General features: G+C 34.6%; 2 protein-coding genes across 8 annotated transcripts in view; both read right to left on the minus strand.

Moving 5' to 3' along the window:
* Window positions 1-19,628, minus strand: part of LOC132151902 (Fc receptor-like protein 5) — a 628,771-nt gene that overhangs the window by 101,618 nt on the left and 507,525 nt on the right. The window lies entirely within an intron of this gene.
* Window positions 1-19,628, minus strand: part of LOC132152027 (cAMP-dependent protein kinase type I-beta regulatory subunit) — a 55,347-nt gene that overhangs the window by 34,177 nt on the left and 1,542 nt on the right. For all 3 annotated transcript variants that reach the window (XM_059560674.1, XM_059560683.1, XM_059560666.1), the window contains exons 3-4: window positions 15,616-15,786; window positions 15,242-15,333 (exon numbers count right to left, since the gene is read on the minus strand). In XM_059560674.1, coding sequence (XP_059416657.1) covers window positions 15,242-15,333; window positions 15,616-15,786 — 263 coding nt within the window. The remainder of the gene's footprint in view (window positions 1-15,241; window positions 15,334-15,615; window positions 15,787-19,628) is intronic.

Here is a 19,628-nt window from a genome sequence, read left to right on the forward strand (position 1 = left end):
ATTCAGAGGACGTGTGCAGGAAATAGTGGAAAAGACCCGAGTGCTCGATCAACATCAGCCATCTTGCAAACAGACAACCGCTAGCACTTGCCCCTCCCACAAGAAGCGGATGTCGCCTCAGACGCGCGTCAATTTCGCTTCAAACTTGCTTTCTCGCTCTAGACGCGCGAATGCATTCAAAATGTTCAAGCGGCAAACTAAACGCAGTAGACACAAATTTTTTACACTCTATTCGCGTTTGGTTTGAACACAGTATAAGTGTTGGTTCACCCAAAAATGAAAATGATGTCATTAATAACTCACCCTCATGTCGTTGAAGACCTGTCCATCTTGATTCGTTCATCTTCAGATCATAAATTAAGATATGTTTGATGGACTATTTTAATTATGTCTTTACAAGCTTTCTGGGCCTTGAATGTGTCGGTTGAGTCGCTGTCTATGGATGGTCAGAAAGCTCTCGGATTGCATCAAAATAGCCTCATTTGTGTTTCAAAGAGAAACAATGGTCTTACATTTGGAATGACATGAGGCTGAGTAATTAATAACAGGTTTCATTTTAGGGGGAACTATCCCTTTAATATTTTAATCAAATGCAACAGTAAAAAAAAATTGAAAGGCTCTTAAAATAGGCAGATTTTCCTTATTCAAAATATAGTTGCCTATTTTTTCTTTTGGCTTTAAGGTGAAATATGACCTGGCCTTTTGAACCATGGAGGAAAAGAAGGAAAGACCAAAAGTGTTGACGGGACAGAGGCTCTGTCTTTCTCACGTGTCCTGATCACAAGGCCGACGGTCTCACCTACAAACACTCACACAGGCAATAAAAACAGTAAAGCAAACTAAAGTGTCTTACATTTGACGGGAAGTGCTGCATGGCCTGAATCATTTGTTTCGGTGTCCAGCAGAGGAAAGGGAGCGATGTGTTTGAAGAGGAGAGCTCAGCACAAACAGCTCAGCCTCTTTTGTCCAGTGTTTACACAGCTCACAGGAGGACGGGAGAGGAAAAGAGGCTTACAAATGCTGGAATTGCATTAACTGGAACAAATTTAGAAAGGCAGTAGCGGAGAGATCCACTTACTGCTGATTATTCTGATTCATCCACTTTCATGCACGCATTAAATGTCACACAGACACTGAAGCAGTGATGGACTTGCATGGATTTTAATAGCCATGTCAATATGATAATATACTAATAATAATAATATAATATTGCTCTTTTTGTTGTTTTTGATTGCTTCCACTGTCCTCATTTGTAAGTTGCTTTGGACAAAAGCGTCTGCTAAATGAATAAATGTAAATGTAAATATGAAGAGAACAGGGACAGACAAAATGCATATATATATTTAAAAATATATATATTATAGTTATTAGCTAAATAAAACATACATATAAATTTATAAACAAGTAAATAACTGATTAACTGAATAAATGAACATGTAAATAAAAATATATAACAAAAATTTATAAATAAATAAAAATAAATAAAACAAGTTAATAATTAAAACTAAATGAATAACTATAAGTAAATTAATTTAAATGTATTAAAACAAGTAAAATAACAACAAAATAGTAATGTACTTGTTGCTAAAACTAAATCAATTAAAAAAACACTCATTTATTTATAAATAAATGCTTAACTAGCTGCATAAACAAATGCATACATATCATTTTTAAATATCAATATATAAAATATACATTTATCAATAAAAACGAATAACTAAATGAATTAAATGTATAGATAAAATCATAAACATATATACATTTATAAATACATAAATGAAAATTTAAAAAATAAGTAAATATCTAAATAAATCAAAAATACTATAATTATTGCTGAAATTAAATCAATAAGATCATTAAATTAAAAAAATGAATACATTAATGTATAAAGAAATAAAAAATAATATATAAATGTATAAACATTTATATAAACAAAAAATTAATAGGTAAATAATTTACAAGAAAATAAGTCAAATAAGCTATTTGAAATAACTATGTAAAATAACAAATAAAAACATTCATAAAAAATAAATCAATTATTCAGTTATTTATTATTTAATGCAATGTTTACCTGAAATGTATTTAAAAATATATAATTTTTTAATGTATTTATTTAAAGCAATAATCTCTTTAAATGTATGTAAAATGTTTGTGTGAATATATATATATATTATATATACTGTACAGAGTTATTAGTTGATAATAGACTTTAGCCTTGCATATGTATTTCTTCGATTTTTTGCCCCTTCAGAAATGTTCACTGATACAGTTGCAGTGAATTCCAGAGGGATGGCAGGGACCGGGTGGGTGGTAACGGGACAGGTCAGGGGGCCCAGACAGGCCAAAACAGCACATTAAACACTCCAGCTCAGAAGACATGAGTGTGAGGACAGAAAAGAAAAAAAAAGATAGAAAAGAATGCAAACAGGACGAATGTGGAGAGAGAGAGAGAGAGAGATGCATCTTGTGGCGACTGACCTCATTAGCAGAAACTCCCTTTGTGACAGCACAAAGCTATGCTAAATATTGACCACACACAGACTCGCACTTTACAACATCTCTAGTGACACTCGCAGGGTAAAACTGCCACAATAATTCTGCACGGGAAGAAAGACGAGTGAAACTTCCAGCTGGGGACAGCCTTCACTGCACACACACACACACACTTGCTGTGTAACTTCCCAGACAAACATCCTTGGGCCAAGTCAGTTAAGGCTATTCATTAGCCAGCCACTTTTCCTCCTCCTTCCTGGTGAGAGTGTGTGTTTGTACGAGTGTGCTTACGACATCGCCGCTGCCAGAGCAAACACACCTGTGTGGAAGCTGTCAAGTGCCTCCCAAAAGCGGCCCACATCCAAACATCGCCGCTTCTTGTGGGCCGGAGTTTAACAGCTCACAACAACATAACATCTTCAAATTATACAGTGTTGATGAGCGTACAGGATTGATATAACGTCATGCGCTCATTTGCTCCACTCTTAATGAACCGAGTCCGACTGTGGATCATCAGAGTTGGAGAAACAGCATCTCTCACAGGATAGAGAGTGAAACTGCAGGGTCGAGATCTTCTGTTCTAGTACACTACTGTTCCAAAGTTTAAACATTCGTACTTGTATTCAGCAGGAATGCATTCAATTAATCAAAAGTGTCAGTAAAGGCATCTATAATGTTGCAAAAAAGCTTATTTCAAATAAATGCTGTTCATTTGAACTTTGTTATGCATCAAAAAGTACAGATTTTTTTGTTTGCAGGAAAATATTAAGCAGCACAACTGTTTTCAGCATTGATAATAATCGGAAGATTCTTGAGCACAAAATCAGAATTTGATAATGATTTCTGAAGGATCATGTGACACTGAAGACAGCTTTGATCACAAGAATAATTTATTCTTTAAATTATATTAAAATGAAAAATAGACATTTTAAATTTTAATAATAATTCACAATATTTCATTTTTTAAATAATTTTTTCTAATAAAATGAGATTTCAAATTAATTAATTTTGATCAAACACACATCACTCTCATCAGTATTAATCAAAACATCCAAGCAGCTCCATAGCAACGTGTTAAAGTCGCTCACAGCACCTTAGCAACCATTCAAAACATGACGGCGGATTTCAGAAAAATTGCACAATGAGCAGCGTTGTTATTGTTCAAAATTCAGATTCAGGAATTGAAATGATGATGAAAAAAAATAGATGAAGGTAAACTTAAACTTACATTTAGCAAATAAATGTGTTAAAGAAAAAAACTAAAATAAATAAATAAATAAATATAAAATAAAAACCTAAATAGAAATATTTAAAACTAATAAAAATGACAAATAAACATAAAAATTACTAAAATTTAAATTAAAATAAAAGCTCATTTTAAATATTATTCACAAATTATAATAGTATATAATTCTAAAATAACACTTTGTAAATCTACCTCAATGTAGCTGACCCTGGAGCACAAAACCAGTCATAAGTGGCACAGGTATATTTGTAGCAATAGCCAAAAGTATGTTGTATTGGTCATAATTACTGATTTTTCTTTTATGCCAAAAATCATTAGGATTTTAATATCCTACTTTGGTAAAGATCAGGTTCCATGTAAATACAGTTATTAGTAATATGAATTGCTAAGAACTTCATCTGGACAACATTGAAGGTGATATTCTCAATATTTAGATTTTTTTGCACCCTCAGATTCCAGATTTTCAAAAAGTTGTATCTCGGCCAAATATTTTCCTACCATACATCAACGGAAAGCTTATTCATTCAGCTTTAAGATTATGTATGAATCTAAATTTTGAAAAATTGACCCTTAAAACTTGTTTTGTGGTCCAGGGTTACAAATAAAAGGGTAGGTGCAGAGGTTTGTGAATTCATGTCATTTACACAGCGTTCTGTATAATTCTTAGATGCCGTGTAGAATTAAATCAACCGTGAAAGAGGATTGTCAAGTAAATGCTGTTGAATAATGAGCAAAAAGGCCAACGATTAATGCCTTATCCACATATGTTCATGAAGAGCAGCTCTCGTTCTCTGTTTATCTCTGGCTCTTCTGAAGAGTGCATCATTTGAGCTCATATCTGAAGGAACTGGACAGCCACCTGGGGTGGGAGCATTTGAGCAGATTATGAGGCAGATCTAAGAGTCAAAGGTGTCCTCCATTAGCCTGAGCTCTGAAGCTGTGATTCGGGTTCATCCGATACAGCCGCAGCGTTACGTCATCCGCAAACTTCCTCTGCTCCCCATTTCCTTTGCCTAAAACAGACTGGGACAAAATAAACTGGCCTTACAAGACCTCTGCTGCGTGTGTGGCCTATCAGGTAGACTATGAGCTGTGCTATTTAAAAACACTCGAAACCAAAAGGCTGATGATCCGGACGACTTGCTTCAGTCTTTACTTCGGTTTTATGTGCCGTTTTAACTAAAAGGTAGTCAGACACAGAAAAGATCGGATGGGATTCAGAAATTACTATTTGTACATTCTGAGGAACTTTACTGAGAAGTTCATTAATGATCTGATGCACTTTGTTGTTTCCAAAGATGTTCACTGTCCATCAGCACTGGCATATGAGAGCAAAGGCCAGAAGCTGCTGGGTCAAGGGTCAAGGGTCAAAGGCCAGAAGGGTCATTACTCGATGCTTAATTGGTGGATTACCCCAGCTGCATGCTCTACTTTATGTGAACACAAGGACACAAACACACACACATTAAAGAAACTAGCACTGGATTAACCAAATCTGTCTGCAGAAAAAAATAAAATAAATAATCATTTAACTGCTTTCATGAATAGGCAATGTTACAAAATACAGTGATAATATATATATATATATATATAAAAAATTTATTTTAAAAAAATAATTAAAAAAAAAATATATATATATTTTTAAATAATTTAAGGAGCTACACCAAAAATAAAAGAACACAGCAAAATTATTCTAAAACTCATTATATATATATATATATATATATATATATATATATATATATATATATTACTACCAATGTTAAAAACATCGTAAAAAATGTTGCTGCTTAATATATATATATATATATATATATATATATATATATATATATATATATATATATATATATATATATTTTAAGACTCTCTGATAAATAGGTAAATAAGTTCAAAAGAACACTTTATTTGAAATGGAAATCATTTACATTATTTCTTAAACAAAAAAAAAAAAAGGTTCCTGCTCCCACACTTTTGAAGTGTAATTTCAGTGCATGTTAGGAAGTGAATCAGCTCATGTACTTTCACAGTGTCACATTCTGACCTGTGCATTTCTGTTTCAGACTGTGCGTCTGCACTGCTGAGTGACTGTGCTCACGGTTTACTGTCGACTGCTACAAGAACTTCTCTGAAAGCCCAACACCATCCGTGTGCTCGGGCAGGCTGCAGCACGCAGTTTCATGCACTGATTTAACGGCCAAATCTAGATACTGTACATCAAAGTCATCCCTATAATTGTGCCACGAGGAGGAAAAATCTTTGCTCATACATAATGGAAACCTTTAGTTATCAATTGGTAATTTACTGCTAGTACAAAATGCTATTCTAAGAACGAACACAAGTACCAACAAGCCAACATGAACTAAAAATAATATCACTGCATGTTCATACGATTCCCAGCCAAAGTTAATAAGCAGCGTATTATTAGTGGTGCTTGTTTAACTTTGGAGCACAAGTCGTCCCCTACAACACTGTTGCTAATAACAAAATACCTCAAATTGTGTGGCTTTTTAAGAAGAGCTCTCTTCATTTTCTAAACTATGCATGATTTTTACCTGAGGGAGGAAAAATCACAAAATAATTAATAGATTTACATTAAGGGAAGGACCAGTACCATATTTACAGAAAGAGTATCATGAAGACTTAGGGGTGATAACTTTTCAACTAATAAAAATAAATAAATCATAAACATTGTACAATAAATTAAACAACTACTACAAGTAGTGTTTTCATGGTACCAAAATTTCAGTATTCGGTACCGATACCAGTGAAAATCCACGGTTCTCGGTACCAATTTCGGTACCAAAGCAAAACACAAAAATATGCTAATTTAAAAAAAATTACTTTTTAGCATAAAAATAAAACCAATGCCATTCTTTATACTTATTTACAATTGTGTTTAAAGTTTTTCTACAAGTTATATAATTATGAAAAACAGTAAACAAGTTTCACCCAAATTTAATTTGTCTTTTAATTTATGAAATTTAAACATTTTATTTTTGGTAAATAAAGGGGATTTGCTATTAAAATTAAAACATGGAAGAAATATTGTGATTTATTTCTTTAAAAAATAAAGTTTTATAAATTTTTTCAACAGTAGTAGCAGTATCACATACATTTTACTAAATAATAGTAATATTTATAGCACAATGCCTTTATGTAAAAATTAACTTTTAGGCCTAATGAATGCATATTTGTCATTTTTACTGAACTTAAGACTGGTGGTGATGCTTAAGATATTTTTGGTCATTGAGGGTTTCTGTAAAAAAAAATAGTAATAGATCATTAATTATTATTAAAAGATAATACTGCTACTAATTCTACTTTCATACTAATGTAAATACAATGCACTATGAATTGATGAGCTGCTGGGTTCATGAATATTAATCACGTTGTCTGCGTTCGGTCAAACTGATTTGCTGAAATAGATCAGCGCCAGCCAATGAAATTGTCATTTGTGCATTAGCTCCGCCCACTACCGGAGAAACCGGTATGTCGTCTGCTTGTTCGAAAATGAATATGAATAATTCTAAATGAACTCCATTATTTTGACAGGAGAAGACAACAAAGAATAGTTTACATATAGCGTGTCGATTCAGCGTGGTAAGACTCTCGCTCTCTCTCTCTCTTTGCATGAGTGAGAAACAGCGCTATCAGTAAAGCAACGGTGAGTCGTGCGCCTTCACAAAGAGTTTACAGAGCATCAATTACAGGTGCACTGTGCGTCCATTGAGATGAACTGAAAAGTTCAGATCGCTTGATGGAGAGAGAACTCTGAAGCTCAGATGCTGAAATTAATGCAAGCGTCATGCGCTTCAGTCTATGTAGTAAACAAACCCGCACGTCTCTGCCATTCATTAATTAACACAGAGACGCGCAGAACACAGATTCATATTTCAAACAACTTTTGCGGCTTAACATTTACAGATACTGGTCCATATGGAGATTTGATTTGATTAATTTATGCTAACTTTGACAAATTCCATGACTGTCTATATTAAAATGTAAGTTTCATTTTCATGACTGGATTTTGAGATTCCGTCCGCGTTTTCTGCTTCGCGGAAACCATAGCACTGAACCGGGTTTGAACGGGACCCCTGTACTACCGGTACTTAAAGAAACCTGGTACCATCACATTTACATTTTTTTAGTACCAACTTGGTACCGAAGTACCGGGTCTTTTGACAACACTAACTACAAGTATACCCAATCTTACTTGGATACAGTAAAGTAATATGTAATTTAAAGAAAATCTCAACTGCATGACTGGTACTGCATTTTGTTAAAAAATAATGTCAAATAGATTTTCAACACTGATAATAAATCAGTATATTATTAGAATGATTTCTGAAATATCATGAGCCACTGAAGACTGAAGTAATGGCTGATGTAAATTCAGCACTGCATCACAGAAAAGCATAAGTATAGTAAAAGAGGAAAACACTAGGGGTGGCACGGTTCAACTTTCACGGTTCGGTTTGTTTCACGGTTTTAGAGTCACGGTTTTCGGGACAGTTCGGTATGTGCTATGTTTATGAAAAAACTATACTTTCTAATTAAAAAAAAGAAGAATATTATATCCAACTACAAGCAACCGCACAAATAAATACAATAGATTAAAGATGCAAACAATAAACAGTTTTTTTCAGGATTTTTTTTTTTTTTAGGCAGGTCTAGCATAAGTTTTAGGTACAGAAATTGAATAAAGTAATCAAACGTAAAACAGCATTGCGAATTGGACTATATAAATTAAAGATAATTCTTTATTAAAGTTATAAAAGCTTTTTAATCAAGAGCAGTGAGTGATTTCTTTGTTGTTGCCGTTTCTATTAATACAAAGACTGTCACTTTAAGAGAAAAAGTCACTCTTAAATGTTTAAACTGCTTAAATGAGTTTAGTTGAAACACATTAACATGTGTTGTTCATGTCTCATCTGTGCGCGCACTATCAGCACCCGGGTGATGACGGAATAAATGACTGCTCATATTCCAGCATAAGGCATTCACATTGAACAAGAGTGAATGATTTGTCCAGGGTTTTTTTCCCCTAATCGCTATTGTTGTAATGTCTGGGAATCCAGAATGCGCTTGCATCAACAGAAACATATATTAGTTGAACCCAGTTTGTTTTACGTGCTATTTATAGCAAACCACAGATGTATTACAGATGCTTTGTCAGATTTAAGTTGAACCGCGGTCCCAGCGCAGTTTTTTTCCTGCCACCCATAGAAAACACTAAGAAATTGCAATAATATTACACAATATTAACATTTTTCAGTATTTTTTATCAAATAAATACAGCCTTGATGAGTATAAGGCTGATCCGTTAAAAAACATAAAAAATCGTACTGATCTCAAACTTTCGAACGGCAGTGTATAACAGGGATGCACCGATGTTTTGCCTGACGAAGCCCTTAGAGTCGAAACATTGTGGTCTTATCAATTTTTGAGAGCAGTAGTGGCAGTGTGGCAGATTTTTGTTTACTAGGTGTTAGCGTCACATTTGCAGATTACAGATTTTATTTCGTTTTGGAAACTATTTAATTATTTTGCCGAGAGAAAAACGTTTTCTCAGTATTTTTATTTTTTTGCACCCTCAGATTCCAGATTTTCAAATAGTTGTATCTCGGCCAAATATTGTCCGATCCTAATAAACCATACATCAATGGGCAGATCATCAGCTTTCAGGTGATGTATAAATCTCAATTTCAAACAATTGACACTTAAGACTGGTTTTGTGGTCCAGGGTCACATATATTGTCAAAAGCAATAAATGAATAAATTAATTTGAATTTGATTAGAATTTTGACTCTTGTCAGTAACATAATCATCCAGAACATTCTAGCAAGCGCATAGCAACACACTACATCCACTCTGAACATCCAACAACAGGCGAGCATCACATTTCTTCAGAAATTTTCATCACAATTTCCTCGGAAAATGTCAAATTTAAATTGAAAAATGAAGTTCAGGCACAGCGAAACGACCTGCATGACTGACGAAGATAGCTAACGTGCACATGTGACGGCAGACTTGAGATTCTCGAGAGACAGGTCCATCCATCCAGTGAAGAATGTGAACACATTACCTTTCACTCAGTCTGCATAGAGACAGTTCATTTGTCCTTGTCTTTCTCTGTATTAAAAATTCTACCAGCATTTGAAGAATTTACTAGCTAAACAAAAGCTGAAGCATTTTTTGGTTTTTGACAAAGTTCTTCATAATCCACCTTTCTTTCATTACTTGAACCGCATATGAAACTCAATAACCACACTAGCTAGCATTACAAAAGCATGACTGTCTACTTTTTTAATAGTACTGTCTGCTCCGCAGGTGCGAGAAACAGCTGTTCCCCACAATCACGGTGTGAAGTTTATATCAGATATGAGCAGGAAACCAGATAGCCATTATGCTAAGAGCAGGTTAACATTATAAAGGGGAGCTGAACAGATGTGTTTGGACGCGATAAAGCAACTACGAGTTATCAGGAGACATCGAAACCGTTTAAAATCAAACCAACCATGCTTTTACTACATTTGATTGCATTATGTTAGCCTACTTTGGAGCTGTGATGATGTTATACAAAGAAAACATTATTTTACATGCTAATCTCCACAAGCTTATCGCTCTAATTCTAGAAAGCATGACGTACACGCTCATAGTGACTTATTTCATGTACGTGCAGAAATGTGTACGCAAAACCACAACACACTGTCTGCAAAAATAAACGGACAATGTCTCTGTAGGTACAGTATCCATGGTTCACTGCAGCTCAGGCGCTCGCTGCTGCTGATTGCTGGTATTTTGTCTTTTAATTAGAAGACAAAGCTCTTTTGTTTGAGATGCTGCAGGGCCCCTGTTCAAGTCTGGGAGAGTTGTGGCCGCAGAGAGGACGCTGGAAGTGCAAAACAAGGCTCTGAAGTTTCAGAGTCCATGTGTGTTTGTGGATAAAATAAGATGTTCGGTAACACTTTATTTTAAGGTGTCCTTGTTAAACATTAAAAGTACTATTATAATAACAAAATAACTATGCATAATTACATGCAATATACCCTACGTCAAACCCTAATCATAAAGTAAGTACATGTAAATGTATGATTACACTGTAAGGACACCTTAAAATAAAAAGGAAATAGATATAAAAAATTGAGAGTTTAAGACAAATGCAAAGGAATAAAGCAATTACAGGAAGTATGATATAAATCAAAAATAACATATAAACTGAAAATAATAAGGTGAACCGTGCAAAACCTGTCAAGAGCAGGTCATATTTCACCCTTTAAATGACAAAAAAGTTCAAGTTTGCATAAAGAAAATGAAGCCCATTTTAGGAAAATATTTTTAGCATTGTTGTAAAATTATGTATTTAATATGTAATATTACTTAGATTTTAATATGATTAAATTCTTACAGCAGTACAGTAAATAATACTACACAAAGTAGTATGTCATGTGTTTTTTATTTTATGCTGACTTTTTATTAATGTTTTACTTTAATGAGAATAACCATTGAAAATAATGAGAAATAACAAAAACGGGAGTTTTTATTAAGAAAATAAAGCCCATTTTAGGAAAATATAGATTTTGTGATATATGTGACTTCTATGTCATATTAATTATATTTAATATTTTTAACTTTTCACTGTTATGCAAAAAGAAAAAAACATCATCAAAAATAACTATGAATTGGCTGAATTACAGAATTACAAAACATTGAAGAAAAAAAAACTGGTTCAAAGCTGGTTAAACAAGCAAAACAGGCAAAGAAATGTAAAGCCTAAATATCTCAACGAGTCGAACCTTGAACACAAGTACAGTATAAAGGCCATCTGAACTCAAGAATTTCTCTTTACCGAAAGAACATCACAAAATAGATGAATAGAAAGATTATATTTTGTGCTTACAAAACCAGCTTCCATTAATGACTCATATGTGTTTCATGCTGACTTAACTCCCAAGGTCAAGTTCAGCATCAGACTGTGCATTAAATTTGCCAATGAGCTATTCCCATACCACCATGAGGTAATTGCTTTTATTTGCCATGACAACAAAACCACACCAGACAAAAAATAACCGGTAGGGTGGACCCTAGGGTGGGCTGTGCCACATGCCAGATACTCCCTTACAATATCTGCCATCTAGCTGTAATGTTCAGCTCCAGCGGTGATTACATCTGCCCGCGTGTCTCCAGTGACCATAACAAGAAGCTCTTACTGACTGCAGCATAATAAAGCAAACAGTGTATGGCATGTTCTACTATATATGGCCATATGTGTGAATGCCTGCAAGAGCCCACAGTCAAATCTGTGCCAGTGCTGATTACATTTGCAAAGCATATGACTCCCACCCACCTACTGTATGCCACTGCTTTTTACATCTTACTGCACTGTTCACAACTCTGGGGTTGTATAGTGGCTATAGATCAAGACTGAGAATGACAAATCTGTTGTAAATTTAATTGAAATTTCAATTTAAAAAATGTATTACCATTCAAATGGTTGGTTTCAGTAAGATTTTTTTGTTTTTGTTTTTGAAAGAACTTTACATTCACCCAGGAAGTAAAATTTAATTAAGATAAAGTTTTTTTTTTGTTTTTAGTTTTTTTAATCAGTGCTATTTTAGCACATCAATGAGATACTATAATACTTTTTATTCAAATCTTGAAATACTTTTTATATTTTCCACTTTGAATTTATAGTTAAAATTTCAGTCATTTATTGTGGGTTGTTATTTCGTATTTTTTTGTCTTTATTTTATTAATCTATTTAGTTAATTTATTTTAACTTATCAGCATATATTTAAATGTAAATTCAAATAAGAAATGTTGCCTTGTTGACTTCAAACAAAAACGTTTTTTATTTTTTTTAGGTCCAGTTAAGATGTGTTTTTTTTTTATGGTTTTAGTTTTAATCTTAATTTTTACTCTGATTTAAATAGTTTATATCTTTATTTTTGCAATAAAAAAAATATCTATTAAAATAATCAATTAATTTATATTTGTGTGATGTTTATGGCATTCATCTTTTAATGTTGTTTCATCTTTTCTAAAATCTTTGTAAATATTATTTTATTGTATTCTATGCATCAATAATACTTAATTTATTTTTATTATTGTTTATTTTACTTTATGTATTTATTTATTATTTTTCTTCTCTACTCTTTAGTCTACCAGGGGGTGGGATGGGTTCTACATTTTCTAAGTTGCTTTTTGTTATGTGTTGTTGTTCATATGTATATATGTTATATGTATATATATATAAACACACACACACACACACACATTTCCTTATTTATTTAACAGGCAATAATAAAAAAATGTAAGTATTCACTGTCTGGAGAAATCCAGACTGCTCTGCATCTGCAACATGTCAGACTAACATAATTCTATAAAACAATGAAATGATCCTGACATAAAGTCATTATCCTGTCATTTACCAGATACCACAGAGTGATGTCTGGTATGACCACATCAAGCCTGTTGTTTTGACAGTATCACAGACACACATGCAGAAAACTGGACACTGTGTGCAGCCGTCACCAGGAGCAAACACTCTGTAACCATAGAAACAACATTAATGTTCTCTACGAGTCTGAGTCAGAACTATGAAGAGCGTTCTGGAGCTTTCCAAAGAGAAATGAGAAGGTAAGCCTCGCCTTCAGATGATGCACTGCACAAAATCAGTCTTTTCCCACTAAATCTGCCTGTAATTCTGATAAATGGTGACTGTGATATATTCACAGTGGCCAAAGAAATGATATCAATCTTAAAACACGATAACACGCATCTGCAGTCCCTGGCAAGAAGGCCTGATAATAAGTGTGGTGAATTTCCAGCTGAGCGCAGACGGGATGTTTTGAGCGTTCGGGCCGTTTCGTGTGTTCTCATAGAGGTTTTATAAGCAGAAAGCTGAGAGCTGGTTCCCTTCATGGTGGATCTGTGTGGATAATGGATTCTCCTCAGCAATGAAACCGTATTCCGGACACAAAGACGGAGCAACCTGAGCGAAATTCCTGGTGGACTGGGAGAGGCTTTTTTTCTGCTCGTTGTTGTTTAGGGTTTGTGGCATCCCCCGGACTCGAAAGCCAAAACGAAACAATCTGAGCAACTCTATTTCCCCACACCCACATTAAAACACACTTTCCACTAGGCTCAGACACAATGCCTTGTTTTATTTCGACGTGGGCTGCCATGGTGACGAGAGCAACAGAGCAAATACAGTGGCTACTCACAAGCCCCTCTGACACGACTCACACCCTCACCCCGCCAAACACACACAAGACCAGTGCTGACAACAAGAAACAAGCTGCTAACAGCACAAGCCCATTCAGAAGACCTCACCATGACCACATACACACTGCAGCTTCACCTTCTAGTGCTTCATCCTGTCCTGTACACACAGTTCAGCAAAATATGGGAGCGACAGACGTATTGAATTGACCCTTCACAGGGAGTTTGATTGACAGGCGCTCTGACGAACCATAACGCAGAATCCACCAAACAAATCAGACAGGACAGTAGATTAACTTCACTGGACTTGAACAATTGTGTATAATGATGTCTTTCCGCAGTTGAAGATATCTTCTGATGTCAAAGATACAAGATACCTTCTGGTGTTCAAGATACAATATACCTTCTGATGTTCATTCATGTTCATTTCCTGCTGAACTAGTAAAGAGGAAGAGATGATCGGTTCATGTGCCACTTGAACTTAGCAATACAGTGATCTGAACGATAGATAAAAGAGCCACAATACGGGTTTTATTGTTTGAATTTCTTTAAAAAAATTGTATTTAAACGTGGATCAGAGTTGTATCTTTTCTGTATGAGCAGTGCACCAATTTGCACCCAATTGCTTATTAACTTCATAAACTGGATCACTTTGTGAGCCGAGCCCAAACGGCAAAACCGAATGCCGCTTAATATGCATCGCTTATAATAAGTGGACATAACAACCTTCAAGGGCATGGGGATCAACTCAAATATTTAAATGCGGTTGTCACTCCTGAATCTTTACAGTGTGTCCGTGGCCAATAAGAACTATAGTGTGGATAAGGCCACGTTCACACAGCAGAATACAGATTTGAGCCATTAATACGGTTGCGTTCACACACATTTCAGTTATTTACATGAGTGACAACTGTGTTCTGGAATCAAAAACACACTGTGTGTTTTTAGGCATGTGTGAACAAAACTGTACTCACGTCACACAGTGATCCAGTCTCCTGACATTTTCATGGTATGTGTGCAACTCAAATGTTGGCTAATCAAGATATGATAGATGAAATCACACATCAGTTGAACTTGTGTCATGTCAAAGGTAATAAGAGTGAGCCATTTAGGTCATCAGCATCTTTGATACTTAAGCTGCTGTGTGAACAGGAAGTTTCGAGACTCACACCTATAAGCAAACGCGGTTGTCAATCCCAAACACTGACGGTGTGAGCGTAGCCTTATATACTTATTAAACCAGTCAACAAACAACATCCGATGATGTGCATTTACCTTCTCTCATTGTCATCCAGATGGGCAAACAACACGTTCTTAGAGATGGCTTTGGCCAGGGCGGTCATTGTCTTGTAGTCCTTTGGGATGACCTATAAGCAAAGAAAACCACTTACTAGATGAATACTCATAAAAAATTCTTAATATTTACTGGCATTTTCAAATTTCTGTGTATTTTCTCAGTAATTTGTCAGTGTTGTGCTTGTGAAAAATGTGCAGCCATGATCCTAGGGTGTTGTGGATGTTACTAAGCAGTTTCTGAGGTGTAGGGTTAAAAAAGGGTTAAAAACAAATGTGAAAATACAGCAGTGACTCTGGTCTATTAATGATGGGGCGACTGAGACAATAATCCAAACTGTATCTGCTTTTCTAACCTTTCTGACGTAGCTGACGGCATCCTCCTCTGTGTAGACCTCGGCGCTGACCCCGCCTCTCCGGCGCCGGGCCTTCACCACTGGGTTTGGAGGAGTAGGAGACACTTCATCATCGTGAGAGTCCGACTGCGAGTTGGACTTCTGACGGGCCATGATCTGCTTGCATTCTTCCTGTGGAGAGAGGAAGTGAATGTAACCTGAGATTAAACATCCATCTGAAAACATCGAGACCATCTGGATTTTCATTTCCATCGCACAGGACACACAGTTAAAACAGTGGACGCTAAGAGGGTGAAACTACCATTACAAATCACGTTTACAGATCATAAAACCGAAGAGACTGAAACTTACTGTGAGCACAGAAAGCAGACACAACAGCACTGAGATTTCACTGGACGAGCTAGAGAGAGACAGTGAGAGATTCCCGTATGGAAGAGGGAAGAACAATAAAGCTGCGTGTCACAGCACAAACGATGTGTTGTGTTGTGTTGTGTTGTGTGTGTGTGTGTGTGTGTGTGTGTGTGTGTGTGTTTGTGTGACACAACAAGATGTGTACTAGTCAGAGAGGGTACACTCAGTCTTACTGCACTGTACATTCACTGCATATATGGGGAGGACAGAAAAACACAGACTCCTCATAGTATACATATTATATATACACACACACACACATACACATATCCATATGTTTTAACTAATAATTTATTGCAAAAATAAATGTGCAAAATAAACTGAAAGCTAAACACTTTATGCAAAATGCCACAGCTAAATATAGTGGATTTTTGTGAAGTCTGTCATAATATTTTTCATGTTTTAGGCTAATCAGATGTTAATAATATAACATCTATATATATATATATATATATATATATATATATATATATATATATATATATATATATTTATTTATTTATTTATTTATTTATTTATTATCATTTATTTTTTTTACATTTTTTGTTTTATTTGTCCACTGAAATGTAGAGAATATATATATATATATATATTTTTTTTTTAAAGAAATGTACATTTTAATATAATATAATTGTATATTAAGCAACATCTACTTTAATTTCACAGCTCTCAATCAAATCAATCTCAATCAAAGTTTGATTTGTGGCCTTTGGTCGTAAAAGGTTTGGCACCTCTGCTCTATGACATCCTGGCCCCTATAAAACTGACATCAGTCTGTTAATCCCACAATTAAAACTTTTACAGGGTATAAAAGGATAAAGTGTTTGTAAAACGGCATGAACGTCTCCCTCTGAAACATCCCAACAAGGCACAAATACCAAAGTGAAGGCAGGCAGATGCAAAGGAACAGCTGGGCACATGCCACACACAAATGCACACAAAACACACACATGCTCTCTCTCAAGCTTTAGACAGCCATCAACAGGCCTGAGCGTGAAATAACACAGAAAAAGTCCAAACGTACACTGAAATCTATGAAATCATAAAACACGTATAAGACGTAGAAAATCATCTTGCTCACAATGCATCGACGCACATACTCAAATATTAAATGAGAGCAAACCCATCACAAACACAAAACAAAATTGTTCTAGTGTCTATACAAAACAATTCAGGTACATGAGGTTGTAACCATACACAATTTAATCAAATGGTTAGAACTAGAAAGACACACTGAAGGCAAAACACACTGATTTGTCATCAAATCTGAATGACAGTTTCGGATTGAAGGTCACAAAAAAAATAATAATAAGATTTATCCCCTGAACAGCATTTTATGTTCTATTATTGCAGTAAAATTGTTGTTTAATACAATGCTTAAGATTATCACCTGTTCTGCTATTTACAGTTCTTTATAAAGATATTTATTTATTCATCAACAATAGTGCCCCCAATATTAAAAACGTATAAACAGAACAAAGTCATAAACAAATGCTTTGTGAAACAGTTTGACTGAATCATAAAATATAATCAGTTCTAATGAAAGAATCATTTGTAAATTGGATCTCCCTGCACAAAAAGAATCAATATAATAAAATAAACAAACAAACAAACAAAAAAATATATACATACATTTTTAACAAAAGGAATGCTGTAAAAGTGCACATATAGGCCTAATCTATTCTACCATTCATTTGTTTGGGGTCAAGACAATATGCTCAAGAAACATATATATATATATATATATATAAAAAGAAATCTTAAATAATAAAAAAGTAAATAAAAAAAGGCCCCAAACGTTTGAATGGCAGTGTGTGTTTGGGCTAAAAGGGGCCTTATTTTAAATTTGTGCAACATTTTATTTTTATTTCTATCATTGGCTGGCTAACCTCCATATACTGTACAGGACTGACATTAGTATGCAACTGGTACATGAGCAAGAAGACAAGTTATTGGCTGATGCTAATCTAGCTGACATGAGGATACATCACTAATACTCTTGCATCCCTAAGTAACATCAGTACATTAAAAAAAATATCCTGTAATCATTTGCTCACCCTCATGTTGCCTTCTGCCCTACATCAAGCTTTTAATCCAGCACATTTTTTTATAGACACAACATTCAGAACAGAGGACAATCACAGAGTTGTGGGTGAATATCTTTAGCAGCCTGTGGAGTCTGATCTTCCTTAATGAACAGAAGGTGCCAGACAGAGAGAATGTGTGAGCAATTAAACCCCATCTATGAGTGAGATGCAAGTGGGTCAGTAAACATCGTTCACCCAGCGGCTCAATCTCTGATGACACTGAATGACCCCAAAAACACAAGCTCTCATCATGAGGAGAAGACAAGGACAGTGGCTCTCTTCTTGCAGACGTCTTGTGCTGCGTTCAGTATCAGTCCATCTGATCGTGTCTTATAAATACACAATCCCTTCGGCGGTCTGATGCTCTACCTAAACCAACAGTAGCTCAGCAGAAACACATTCCTAACAAAAGCCTGAGCCCAAAGCGTCTGCCAGACTGAAAAAGCCTGTTGTTCCTTGGGCACATGATTAAAGAAGATGTTTAGTTGCAGCTGAATGTGGATGCGGTTACTGGCACCTCCAGCTAAACGAATGACTGCTGTGACTTTCATATGGTCGGTACACAGAGTCTGAGATTGGGCAACAACATCAAACAGCATCAGCATGCCTCCTAATTATTTACTGAGGGGGAGCGGGAATGTTGATTGTAGTTCTTAACAATTGCGGCTCATTAAAGTTCCTCTTACATAAATACACTACTGTTTGAGTTTAGTATTTGTTCGGGTTTTTCCTTTTTTTTCGAGCAAGAACGAAATAAATTGACCAAAAGTGATGATAAATATGTTACAAAATATATATGGTTTGAAAATATTTTTATTTCAAATTGTTTTCAACGTTGACTTGAATGATTAATTGCTGCTGAAAAAAAACAGCTTTGCAGCACAGGAATTAATTAAAAACTAAAATGCATTAAAATACAAAACAGTTATTTTAGATTGTAACAATATCTCACAATAAATGAATATGGTTTTGAACAAATACTGTGTTATTATAATAATCAAAACAAAAGCATAATTAAATATAATTATGTGTGCAGCATTTTATTTTTTATTTATGTGTTTGGCTAACCTCTATGTAACGGGGTAAGAGGACACTTTATTGGCTGATGCCACTTTCAAAACGGCCAAATATTGCCTAGTTGACATATAGATAAATAATATCAGAATATTAATTGTTACCTTAACTAACAGGCCTACAAATCAGCTTAGAGATTAACTGATATTGTCTTAATAAATAATCAAAACATAATGAAACATGGAAATGGTGTGCTTAATACTTCTTAAAACTAAATTTAACGAGCTACACCAAAAATAAAAGAACACAGCAAAATTATTCTAAAACTCATTATATATATATATATATATATAAGGTCTTCAGGTCTTCTTTTTTTTTTTATCTTTATCCTTAAAATATCATTGTTATGGATTGAGGTTGAGATTAAAATTTACTGTTGATTCAGCATACAAATAAATGTGTTTAACAGGTTGTTTTGCCCAGTTGCTATAGATCTATAAA

The sequence above is a fragment of the Carassius carassius genome, chromosome 1 (genome assembly GCF_963082965.1).
Source record: "Carassius carassius chromosome 1, fCarCar2.1, whole genome shotgun sequence".
NCBI classification, from domain to species: domain Eukaryota; kingdom Metazoa; phylum Chordata; class Actinopteri; order Cypriniformes; family Cyprinidae; genus Carassius; species Carassius carassius.